Source organism: Cetorhinus maximus, chromosome 17 (assembly GCF_964194155.1).
Source record: "Cetorhinus maximus chromosome 17, sCetMax3.hap1.1, whole genome shotgun sequence".
Classification (NCBI taxonomy): domain Eukaryota; kingdom Metazoa; phylum Chordata; class Chondrichthyes; order Lamniformes; family Cetorhinidae; genus Cetorhinus; species Cetorhinus maximus.
Genome location: NC_135895.1, coordinates 22,382,831 through 22,396,424, shown reverse-complemented (window position 1 = coordinate 22,396,424; position 13,594 = coordinate 22,382,831). Strand labels below are relative to the sequence as shown.

At 41.1% G+C, this 13,594-nt stretch overlaps 1 protein-coding gene across 1 annotated transcript in view; it reads left to right on the top strand.

Moving 5' to 3' along the window:
• LOC144692241 (dihydropyrimidine dehydrogenase [NADP(+)]-like) overlaps positions 1-13,227 on the top strand; it is an 812,799-nt gene extending 799,572 nt beyond the window's left edge. The window contains exon 23 of the mRNA XM_078560835.1: positions 12,547-13,227. Within this exon, the coding sequence (XP_078416961.1) occupies positions 12,547-12,705 (159 nt within the window). The 3' untranslated portion in view covers positions 12,706-13,227. The remainder of the gene's footprint in view (positions 1-12,546) is intronic.
• The last annotated feature ends 367 nt before the right edge of the window (positions 13,228-13,594 follow it).

Here is a 13,594-nt window from a genome sequence, read left to right as displayed (position 1 = left end):
TTTCACGGCACTGCAAACAGGGAGCAATGTTTTCAATGCCTGCTCACTTTACCATGAAATCGGGGAAGGCAGAGGTTCGTGCACACATCATCAAGCACTGGTTACTGGCCACTCTCCATCAATGTTTCATTGATTGATGAGGACTGAGAAAACAGTCGTTTTTTTTCCCGTCGTTAAAGTGTTAATTGTTGCACAGAGGCTGCCAGAGCCTCTTCTAACATTAGCAATTTACTCTTCTTGGGCTTTGCACGATTGCTGCTTTTGTATGAGAGTCAATGCCCTTCATCACCTTATCTGGCCTTTATCACTCAAAGTGCATTTATGGATGCTTTTTTTATTTGCAGCAATTTTGAATTGCACCTGTTAACCACATGCAGAGCTGAACCATGTTCATTCTGACAATTGAATGTGTTCCTACCGATGTAATAATCCATATAACTGGGGAGGGGATTTTAATATTTTGGCAAGATTTAAGGTGAATGGTAACAGAATGATGCCATGAGGAAAGACTTTTTATGCAGCAAGTGGTTAGGATCTAGACTGCATTGCCTGACAGTGTGGCGGATGCAGATTCACTCAAGGCTTTCAAAAGACAATTTGATAACTTTCGAAAGAGAAAATAATTGCAAGGCCCTGGCAAAAAAGGCAGGGGAGTGGGACTAGCTGTGTAGCACTTATAGAGAGCTGACATGGATACGACAGGCCAAATGGCCTCCTTCTGTGATGTAACCATTTTATGATTGTAGTCGAGGAGACATCTGTCATTGGGAAAATGTTAGGCCAGAATATTACGCTTGTCAGGGCTGGCGTGCGCCCGACCTGAATGAGCATAAAATGATGCGCGATTACGTTGGGCAAGCGTGATATTTCGGTTGGCGGCCACGCACGGGCGTCAGCAACGCACCCGCCGACAATTAAAAGGCCTATTAAGGCCATTAAAGTCATAATTGAAAGAATTTTTTAACTGCCCATCCAGCCTTATGGTTGGCGGACAGGCGATATGCCCAAGTGGCCGATGGATTTTTTTTTTAGGGATGATGTTTCCAATAGCTATTAAGAATTTGAATGTTTCATTAATAACAGGGTCACATGAGGGGACATGATTTTTAACATGTTACAATTCTTTATTTTTCAATTTCAAAACAGCTCTGTGCTTCAGGGAGCTTTTCCAGAACGCACCTGCATGCATGCGTGAAGTTGCATGCTCGCCATCCTTCCCCGCGCTCCCCCAACGCAGGCTGCCCTGAGCACTGCTATGCGCGGTTCATGCTAGGCAGACCTTAATTGGCCCCACTGAGCCCACCTCATGAGGGCAAAATCCTGTCCTTAGAGTCTGTTATAAAGATGTAAAAGCAGAGCACTTAGAAATGCGTAATATATTCAAGCAGAGTCAGCATAGCTTCACGAAGGGGAAATCATGCTTGACAAATTTATTAGAATTCTTTGAGGAGATAACAAGAAGGATAGATTAAGGGGAAATAGTAGATGTAATATATTTGGATTTCCAATAGCTGTTTGATAAGGTGTCGCACATAAGGCTACTTTATAAGATAAGAGCCCATGGTGTTTGGGGTAGTATATTAGCATGATAGAGGATTGGCTAACTAATGGAAGACAAAGAGTTGGGATAAGGGGCACATATCCAGGGTTGCAACCTGTAAATAGTGGAGTGCCAGAGGGATCAGTGCTGGGGCCACAATCATTTACAATATATGTTAATGACTTGGATGAGGGAAGTGAATGTATTATCGCCAAGTTTGCGGATGACACAAAAATAGGTGGGAAGGCAAGTGCTGAGGATGACACGAAGAGTCTACAGAGGGATATGGACAGGTTAAGTGGGTGGGTAAAAACTTGGCACATGGAACATAATGTGGGAAAATGTGGGGTTATGCTCTTTGGCAGGAAGAATAGAGGAGCTGAATATTCTTTAAATGGTGAAAGACTGCAGAAAGCTGCAGCGCAGAGGGATTTGGGGGTCCTTGTGCATGAATCCCAAAAAGCTAGCATACAAGTTCAGCAGGTAATAAATGGAATGTTGGCCTTTATTTCAAAGGGAATAGAGTAGAAAAAAAATTCGGAAGCCTTGCCAGAACTATACAAGGCACTAGTTAGGCCTCACCTAGAATACTGTGAACAGTTTTGGTCCCCTTATCTAAGGAAAGATATACTGGCGTTGGAGGCCATCCAGAGAAGGTTCACTAGGTTGATTCGGAGTATGGAGGGATTTTCTTATGAGGAGAAGTTGAGTAGGTTGGGCCTGTACTCATTGGGGTTCAGAAGAATGAGAGGCGACCTTATTGAAATGTATAAAATTCTTAGGGGGCTTGACAGGGTAGAAGCTGAGAGGTTGTTTCCCCTTGTGGGAGAGTCTAGGACCAGAGGACATAATCTCAGAATAAGGAATCGCGCGTTTGAGACAGAGATGAGGAGGAATTTCCTCTCTCAGAGGGCAGTGAATCGGTGGAATTCTTTACTGCAGAGGACTGTAGAGGCTGGGTCGTTAAGTATATTCAAGGCTGAGATAGACAGATTTTTAATCAGTAAGTATTATGGGGAAAAGGCAGGAAAGTGGAATTGATGATTATCAGATCAGCCATGAACTTATTGAATGGCGGAGCAGACTCAATGGGCCAAATGGCCTACTTCTGCTCCTATGTCTTAAAGTCTTCCAATGCTAAACATGCAGGGCAAAAGCAACAAGAGTAGGACAATTAAAGATCTGACCTTTTGAAAGCAATCTGGGTTTAAAAGGCAGAATACTTCTCTGAGATGCTCCTGCTCAAACCCCCTCTGTCCGGCTTCTTACCCAACTTTTAAGAAAAAATATTTTGACTAAGCTCCCAGGAATCACCTCATTTCCTCCTTCATTTTCTCAGCAACCATTCTCTTATCTATCTCTAACCTCTTCTCCTTCATTGAAGATACTATATTAACACAAGTTATTGTTGTCAAGTAGAATTGGTCATCTTGCTGAGCCATGGCCCAAACTCCTGCTTCTCAGTTGTCTCATGTGTGCTCCCCTTGGAGGAAGATCAACATGTTCTCTTTGGGGTCAAGGTGGATTCAATGGAAGTTCTGAAACAAGCCAACCTTCTGTCACAGAGTTTGCTGGTTGGACATATTGGACGGAATTTCATGCCCCCTCCCACCACGCACCCCCCCCTCCACCACCCCGAGGCAGGTTTGGTGGCAGGGAGGCATTTAATTGGGTGGGAGGGTGGCATGTGGGGGCTCCGCTGCCTTCCCACCTCATCCCTAATTAAGTCTGGAACAGAAAGGCTCTTGGACAGCCTTCCCGCTCTGCCACCTATTGATGCCCACTTAAGGGCCTCATCCCACTGCTGCTGATATTCACCAGCAGCAAGCAGGGGCTTGCCATGTGGGGCACTCAGTGCCTGATCAATGGACCCAGCATTAGGAAGGGGCGGGGGCCCCTTTAGTGAAAGTACCTGAGAGGGACATAATTTCCCAGAAGGAAAAACCCAATAAAACTTGGAAATGAAGGATACTAGTAAAACTTGTCTGAACAGAACTGATCTTGTATACCTTAAAATGGAACTGATTTTTACTGGAATTCGACAATTTTAACTAGATTTTCCTTCTGGGGGCCTTCCTGAAAGTAGGCAATGTGGAGCTCTTGTCAGATCTCTAGCAGTGGACAAGGCCCCTGTTGCCTACATGAAATTCCACCTTGTGAGTGTCAGGTCTACAAAGACATCTAGAGGTAGAAATTGGACCTTGTTGACTCCGTTTTACAGACTTTCTTTTTGAATCCAATTCATAGTTCTAAATTAAAAACAGTGGTTTGTCTCTGTATTGTTTCCTTGGGCTATCCCCAAACTCTACCCTCACCCCAACCTCCACCACAAAACCCCATTTGACCTGAACAAGTATCCATTACTTTCTTTCCTTCAACCACTTTCTAACCCATTCCCAAGATTTACTCTGAATCCCCACAGATTTGATCTTAAGTAGCAGCCTTTCATTTGGAACATTGTCAAATGCCTTCTAAAAGTCCAGTTCCACTGCATTGTAGAATTTTCTACAGACCCCTTGAGGTGTTATTTTCTCAAAGCAATGAAGGAGATTGTTTTGACAGGAACTTTCTCCTCTGAATCTATGTCGACTGCTGTTCATTAGATTATTCTCATACAGATAATCATGAAGTTTACTCATGATAATCAAAGTTGCACAAAATAAAGAAGTAAATGAGGTTTAATTAAAAATGGAGACAACAAAGAGATCGACACAACATAAAACAAAAATAAATGGAAAACCCACCCTATTCACTAAATGGTGAATCTAAACATGAAACAGAATACCTGGGCCTAAAAGGATCTTCAGCTGCTGTATATAATCTAGTTGTGAAAAAAATAAGATTAATTAGGATTTAATGAAACTAGGTGAAAGGGGAATTGCCAGTTGAATGTTGCATTAACTATTATGTTACCTTTGAAGATTTTTTTTAAATTTAGAAACTATACTTTTCCATTACATATTGGGTTCAAGCTCAAGTCTTCACCTGTAGTACTTCGGAGTACGCTAAGAATTTCACCCTGTCACAAGGAACCAGATAGTCTCTTGAGACAGAATAAATCATAGATTTGGTCCGACAGAATGGATTATTATGCCCAAAGTCAATAAGAGAATGTCAGAACCATCAATTGAACAAATAAGATTTTCAGTCATGAACAGCATACCTGAGTTGTCCAGCAGTGCTCAAAAAAAAGGCTAAAAGCATCCGTCACATCAGTTGCAGATGACTAAGTGCCATTATTGTATTATTTGCTTCTTGTGGATCCCTATTTCTTGATTTTTTTCTCCTTTTTTACTATTTCTCTCACTTCTTTTGCTCTCTTTTTTAACTCTTCACAGTCCACTTGGCTCTGTGATTTTTAAGTGTTTTTCTGCACCTTGTAAAAGCCAGAATGCAATGGCAGGTCTGTCTCCGTCCTGCCTGTTCGTCCTTCGAGACAAAGATGACCATGTTCACCATCTGTGGTGTTTGGTAGGGTTCTATGGGTAGGTAGGTGACTGCCAAGGCCGAATTGTGCCCAGAAGGGTCACTACAAATAGGACAGGATACCACAGATGATTTGAGTTTTGGACAAGTTTCTGGCTCAGGATTTCCTCTCCTTGCGTTTTCTCTCTGCCTCTGATAACGCGCTTGCTTTTGAAGAAGGTCGAAGGTCGAACTGTTTTTTATTTGCTTGCGCCAAGTGCAGCGATCCTTGGCAAGCTTCTCCCAGGATTTGAAATCGATATCAAACTCCTAATTGGAGCCTTCAGCGTGTCCTTGTAGAGCTTCCTTTGACCGTCATGAGATCACAACCTAGGCTCAAGCTTTCCATAGAAGATTCACATTGGTAAGCAGGTGTCAGGCATTCTGACTACATGACCAGCTCAACTCAGTTGTGACTGCCTGAAAATGGTGTGGGTGCTTGGCATGGCAGGTTGGGTGAGCACCTCAGTGTCTGATATTTTGTCCTGTCTTCTGATCTTCAGAAGCTTCTGAAGGCAGCTCAAGTGAAAATGCTTGAGCTTCTTGGTATAACACTACTACAGCCCAGTCTCGCATTTCTCGAGCCAGTAAGCAGGACTATTGCTCTATAGACCCACAGTTTGGTGAACAGACTTCATTCCCAGACTGATGTTCGAAGTCTGCCGAAGGCTACACTTGTTTTGGCAATTCTTGCATGTGTCTGCTTATCAATATGGACAGCTTGAGAGTGCTGCCAAGGTAAGTGAACTTATCCACTGCTGATAGATTCTGGTCATGGACCTTGGGCTCGAGATAAGGCCTTCCTGGAGCGTCCGGTACATTACTTCAGCTTTCCTTGTATTGATTGTAAGGTCGACGTTGTCACATGCATTGGAGAACAAGTCCACATTGCTTCCAAACTTGCAATCACAATGCCAAGAGGTGAGATGAAAACTTGCCGGCTCCTCTTCATCAGAAATTTCCCTTGATGTTCTGAAGGGCCAGAAACCCGAGATATCAAGAGCCCAACTTCCAGTCCCTTTGCTATTTCCATAGAATCATTCCACAAGAAGGAGCTGAACTTCTGGGCTCCTACCACTTTAAAAGAGGGCTTTCACTAGTGTAATGAATGCTGAGAAATCCAATTCCAAATAACGTGTTCTTGCTGTTTCCTCCCTGGCTACTGTATGAGACTGAACTAGATTGCTGACAACCGTGGCTTTCATCTGACCTTGAGCTGAGCTTCTGACTCCATATCCTCGCCATCACCAACCACCTACTTCCACTTCTATAACATTGGCAATTCTGGCCCACCTCAGTCCATCTGCTTACGATACTTATGTTACCTCCAAACATGGCTATTTGAATGTTCTCCTGTCCAGCCTCCCACAACTTCCATCCTTCAGAAACTTGAGGCCATGTTGTGGAGTGTCTAAAAGACACTCGATACAGAGTCAACTGTAGGTAGATTCAGCAGTTCTTTATTTAGTACAAGTGTGCACACATGGGAAATGGTCTTTCAGAATGCTGTAAAGGGCAATTCGAAGTTACAGTTTCTGTTGGTTATGGATACCATATTTGGGATAACTCATCATTAACTCACAATGTTTTTATCTTGTAAGTCTAATTGTTACATCCTTAATTACAAAGTAGTTTACAACATAAACTTGGAATGACCTATTCATTACCTCCACAGTTCTGGAGGAATTTGTAAAGCAATCACAGAATGACCTGACCATTAGCACAAATGATGTTTCAAAACATGTACATTGCTTATCTATCCTGATGTTTCACTGCAGTGCCTAGCATTCTGCAAATCTTGACCTTGAGGTATTATTTATAGTATAACTCATAGACCATTCATCAACTTTCTGGCCTGGCCTGAAGGTCATATTCATTTTAGATTTTCTTACTGCAAACATTTTTAAAACTTATATCCGCAACTTGGCCAAGCCTGGGTAATCCCATGATGCATCCTGATATGTCTCTTCAAGTCATCTAAGACTCTGCAGCCTGTACCCTGATTTGCATCAAGCCCTTTTAACCCAGTGCAGGTGCTTGCTGACCTACATTAGCTCCTGTCAGGTAAGACCTTCCAATCTCCACACAAATGTGAGGAAGTAAGGGAGGGAATTTTACGCCCTCTCCCGCCAGCGGGATTTTTCCGATCCTGCCGAAGTCAATGGACTTTTGAGTGGTTTGCCGCATTTTACAGCCTCGCCCCTGCCGAGAAATAGATAAAAAGGGAGAAAATGGAATATGAAAGTAGACTAGCAGTAGAATATAAAAACAGATTGTAGGAGCTTTTACAAGCATGTAAAAAGGAAGAGCTTAGTGATTATTTTTAAACCAGGTACTTCACTCCTGTAAGAGTTACTAATAAAATAATGGGGATTGTGCAATGAGCTTTAATCGAGGTGAATTGAAAAGGCTTTGTATTTTGGGTACAGCAACAGCCAATGTGTGAAGTTACTAGACCTGAGAATATTAATATGTAGACCTGAGAAAAAAACTTTTTGAAAAGTCTGAATGTGATTCTGAGATTAGTAATGCAGTTTTAACAAGGAATATAAATTCAAAAAAGGTTCAAAAGATGGCAGTAATTCTGAAATATTGGTAATCCCATCACCTGCCTTCTCAAAAGCAGGGACGTTATGCTGAACATTTATAAAGCTCTGGTTAGGCCTCAACTAGAGCATTGAGTCCAGTTCTGGTCACCACATTTTAGGAAGGATTTGAGAGCCCTTGAGAGAGTGCAGAGGAGATTTACCAGGATGATTCCAGGGATTAGCTACAAGTTTAGGCCAGAGAAGCTGGAGTTGTTATCCTTGGAGCAAAAGAGATTAAGGAGAGATTTGATAGAAATGTACAAGATTATGACAGCAGACAAAGAAAAGCTGTTCCCATTAGTTGGTGGTATATGGGCTTCTTCTGCTTCAGGTGCCATGTTTTACAATGTTGCTGATCATGGCTGTCCAACTTCCATGGTCCTTGATGGCAGCCAACATCTTGGTGTTGTTCTCAAATCTTATACCTGCTATTCTTCTTAAACTATCACTGTATTTCCTCCTTTGTCTTTCTTTTGTTTTTCTACCAGGACTAGGGGACACAAATTTAAGTTTTGGGCGAGAAATGCAGGGGAAATGTACTTTTTTATGCAGCGTGGGGTAATGACTTGGAACTCGCTGCCTACGAGAGTGGTGGAAGCGAAGATGATCAATGATTTCAAAAGGAGAATTGAACGGGCACTTCAGGGAAATAAACTTGCAGGGCTACAGGGTTGAGTGGAGGAATGCGACTGACTGGATTATTCTACAGAAAGTCAGAGGCCTCATTCCCACCCTTGCTACCAGCATCAGCCTGTTTTGCCAAAGCAGGCTTGGGGGTGGCTGTGCTATCTGCCTTGTGAGGGCAGGTAGCCAATCATTAAGAGCCTAGTTAAGCTCAATTAAAGGAAATCGATTGGAATTTTCCAGTCAGCATCCAATTTCCTGATCCGACAAGGGACAGTTTATCAGCACAGGCACTCTTCAGCAGCCCAGCCAGGCCTAAGGGCCTCCTCTCTGTCTGCCTGGGTGTGGGGTGTAGCCAGAAGCCACCCTCCTGTAGGGACATGCAGTTTGCAATAGACAGAGTACTGACCATACTCAACCAACCTATGCTTGCAAAACTTAGAACATAATGTCTAATGTAAAGTGTGATTTCACAATTAAGCAGCACTTTCTGAACAATCCCAAGTGTGCTAAGAATTACACTAACAACCAATTTAATATTATCAGTTAGGCTTGCAACGTAGCTCACTTATGCTTACTAAAAGCTATATGTATTCATATACAGGGACCTATTCTCTGCAGGTAAAAGGAATATGTCCAGACCTTGCACCTTTTTTGAATAAACAGAAACATGGGGGACAATAGCTCCCTTCGCATTCTCGCATCTGTCCTGATAAGTGCAAGATGAAAAACTTTGACAGCATGTCTCCTTTTTTTCAGCAATACTCAAGTTCTGTACTACCGAACAACTATTTAATACATTGTTACCCAGCACATGACCGCAGCACGACAGTGAATGTGGCATCCCCAGGATATATATTCATATAACAGTTAGTTCCTACCTCTTTACAAATAGTATAATAATATAACAGGGATGTAATAACAGGGCACATAGAATTCATAACATGGTTTTCAGAGCTAACACTGATTTATGAAAGGGAAATTGCATTTGACAAACCTATTAGAGTTTTTTGAGAATGTAAATAGCAGGGTAGGTAAGGGAGAACCAGTGGATGCAGTATATTTGGATTTTTAGAAAGAATTTGTAAAGGTATCATATAGGAAATAGTTACACAGTATTAGAGCTCGTGGGATAGTGGGTAAAAATTCAACAAACATTGAAGATTGGATAATGGACAGAAAACAGACAGTAGGAATAAACAGATTATTTTCAGTATAGCAGAGTGTAACTGCTGCAATAGACAGCGTGAATGTTGCAAGAATCTGTGCTGTGCCCCAGCTATTTACAAACTTCATCAATGACTTTGATGAGGTGACTGAGTGTACTGTATCCAAGGTTGCTAACGACACAAAGTCAGGTGGAAAAGTAAGCTGTGAGGAGGATGCAAAGAGGCTACAAAGGAATATAGACTGGTTAAATGATTGGGCAAGAAGGTGACAAATGGAATACAATGTGGGGAAGTGTAAATTATCCACTTTGATAGGAAGAACAGAAAAACAGTTTTTTTTTTAAAGAATAAGAGAGCCAGTAAATGTTGGTACTTAAGGGATTGGGGGCCCTTGTACATGCATTACAGAAAGTTAACATGTATAGCAAGCAATTATGGAGGCAAATGGTAAATTAGCCTCTATTGCAAGGGATTTGCGGCATTAGAATAAGAAAGTCTTGCTGCAGTTATGTAGGATTCTGGTGAGTCCATGCCTGAAGTACTGTGTTCTGTTACTTAAGCAAGGATGTACTTACCCAAGCAGAGTACAATGAAGGTTCATTGGGTTGATTCCTCATGTGAAAGGGCTGTGCTGTGAGGAGAAATTGAGTAGAATGGGCCTATATTCTCTGAAATTTAGAAGAATGAGAGATGATTCCATTGAAATGTATAAAATTCTTGGATGGTTTGACAGGGTTGATGCTGAAAGGATGTTTCCCTTGGCTGAAGATTTGTGAACCATAGTCTAGGGATAAGGGGTGGCCACTTAGGGCTAAGATGAGGAGCAATTTCTTCACTCAAGGGGTTGTGAATCTTTGGGGTTCTCTACCCAGAGGGCTATGAATGCTCACTGAATGAGAATATTTAAGTCAGAGATCAATAGATCTTTGGGCATGAAGGGACTCAAGGGATATGGGGCTAGGACAGGAAGGTGGAGTGGATGTAGAAATTCAGTCAAAATCTTTTTGAATAGTGGAGCAGCCTCAAGGAACCCTATGACTTACTTCAGCTCCTATTTCCTGTGTTCTTATGTTCTAACACTGCCAATTTAAGCATTAAAGGCTAACCCTTGCTATATCAATCGCATGTAATATTTAATTGTGATTTTTTTTAAAAACGTAAACTTCAAGTATTTCACGATCTGTCTGGTTTTGTGTCATCTAACTGACACCTCCTGAGTTCAAAGCTGCACACTCTATTGTTGGCTGACAACAGTTCACATGAAGTAATTTGTCAATTCTCTGCTAGTTGAGAATAGTAGAATACCAGAATACTGAACCATGCAGAGAAACATAGATGCTACAAAGCAGCATGGAACCTTAGACATGAATTCGACATGCCGACGTCTACTCTCTCAGTACAGAACATCTGTCACATTTATTTTGGTTCCGAGGCTTGTAATGGTTACTGTCCTTGATATAATTTACCATGGGCTGCTCAAATTCACAAGCTACTTATTAGTTAAATTTAATTGGCTTAAATGTCATTTTTTGTTGTAGCTTTTTAAATGAAAGATACAGGGTTATAAGTTTGCCTTGGATGGGAGTGCAAGGTGGGTGATAGGTGACTGACAGCCCATTTTTCAATCTGCCTAGTTTTGTTTCCCATTAACTTCAATGGAAAAGACAATCAGGCGGGGTGCATAACGAGCTGCCAGTTTTACTATTGCCCATCTTGTGCTGCACCACAAGACAACCTTATGCCCTCAGATATATCTGGAAGGCCTTGCCAAAATCATTTTTGCACGTCCTACTTTGATATATGGTGGCTCTGCAGCCATGGAATGACAATGAAATTCAGCTGTATTTTAACTTTTAATACTTCAGAAGTTGTTAGGATAGAAATTGCCACATGATGGAGGCCATTTGGCCCGTTGCACTAATTCCCATTTCCCTGATTTTCCATGTGCCCTTGAACATTTTTGCTTCTTCAGCTGTTCGATTCCCCACATTCCTCTTTTCCCCACGTCCTTTACCACTGTCCTGTCTGCTGAAATGGCTGCAGCTGGTATGACTGTTGTGTGTTGATTCTCAATGTCACAGTGCCTAGGACTGATGTGAGTTGACATGGATGTTGAAGTCCTCGCAACTCAGATTCAACACTGACTGAACATTGATCAAAAGTGTATTTCATTATAACAGTATAGTCATGAAGTGATCAGTTCACGCAATGAGATGGTGGGATATGGCAAAAATGATTACATTTAATTTCAATTTAGCGTTCGAACAAATGACAAAGATGGGGGGAAGGGAACAAAGAATCCATGTTCACCTCTCAGTGCTGCAGCTCGCCAACAACAAGCACAGAAACAATTTAAAATGTGCAAATCCATCCTGATATGTGGGCCAGCATTTATGAATTGAAAATAATTATTCCGTGCAGATAAATTTATATTCATCGCTTACTTAAAGAATTGGGAAATATTCCAATTTTCCTTGAAAAGGAGTTACAGCTGGAATTATTTCACTACAGATTAAATTGTTGTGCTCCTCTTTTTCTTATATTTAGAATATAGAAATATTCTTAAATTACTCAAATCTGATCATCCTTTGTGAATTTTTTACTTTAACCCTTTCTGCGCTGACAATTATTTATACCGCTTTGGGCTGGATCAGACTGCGAATGCAGCAGCTAATATAATTTGTCGTGTATAATGGTTCTCCAATATTTTGAAATGGATCAGCGAGTGACATTATTGTATCTCTGACACAATCTTGTTAATAATTCTAGCTCTGCCTCTGAATTGGCTGGGTGTAATTTCATAAGTTGAGATTGGTAACAGCGTAACTAAACAAATAAATAAATACTCATTTTGAAGCCATGTGCAAGGTCACATATCAAGCCAGCAGAATCAAAAGATGGCTTGTACCAGTGTGCGCTGTTTCTTAAATATCCCATTTAAATCCATTTTACAATTTATCAGTATTAGTTGCAAATTAGCCAAAAAAAAATCACATTATAGATGAATACTATTGTATGGTTCATTAATTGTGTCCATTGTTTTGTCTGGTTACACCTCTTGTGATCTTGTTTCCTGCTTTATAAATGTAAGGTGTTGTGTGTTTTGCTGTGTTTTCATTCCAGTCTCTTTATCTAACATTTTTTAAAATTCTCTTTATAGGCCATAACCTTTGACCCTGAGACGCACCTTCCTCGAGTTACAGCTGACTGCACAGGTTGCACTCTTTGCTACAGCGTCTGTCCCATCATTGATTGCATTACAATGATTCCCCGTTTAACACCTTATGAACCAAAGAGAGGTATTCCTTTGGCAGTCTGACGAGTTTGTTGAGTTGACATGGTCCAGCAGTGAAACATGACTTAACATCCATATCTACCTAATAGCATTGATTTAGTCATTCATGATATAACTTGACAAATTGCCGTTATTTCCAAAGTATTGATTTTCACTTACTAATCCTAGTTGCTGCGACCTTGCATTCTCCAATTAGCCAACTGCAATTGAATAAAAGAGTTTATGTTTTAAAAACTGTTCTATGTTAATAATCAATAAGCAATACATTTAATGTCAAACATGTAATAAGGCAATGGCAAAATTCGCTTACGGTATACACACCCTTATGTACAATTTGCATTGAACTAATCATTTCTACAATGTGCTTTCACTATGCCTGTATTGGTGGTTCTCTATTGAAAATTAGCAACAGAAAATGAAAACTGAGCACCCCCCCTCTATTATTTTATGAGAGCTATTTCATATAATAAGGAATACATTTATTAATGTAGAGGAACAGAGACATTTTCAGCTTAGTAATGTGACTAAAATTTACATTCTTCGCTCAGCATGACACATTTTTTCAGCATGTGAAGTATCATTACATTATATTGATAAGGATATCTGCTTTGAGCATCCCTTTGGAGCCTGCTGATTCCATTTAAGACCATAAGACATAGGAGCAGAAATTAGGCCATTCAGCCCATCGAGTCTGCACCTCCATTCAATCATGGCTGATAAGTTTCTCAACCCCATTCTCCCGCCTTCTCCCCGTAACTTTTGATCCCCTTACCAATCAAGAACCTATCTATCTCGGTCTTAAATACACTCAATGACTCAGCCTCCACAGCCTTCTGTGGCAATGAATTCCATAGATTCACCACTCTCTGGCTAACGAAGTTTCTCCTCATCTCTGTTCTAAAAGGTCTTCCCT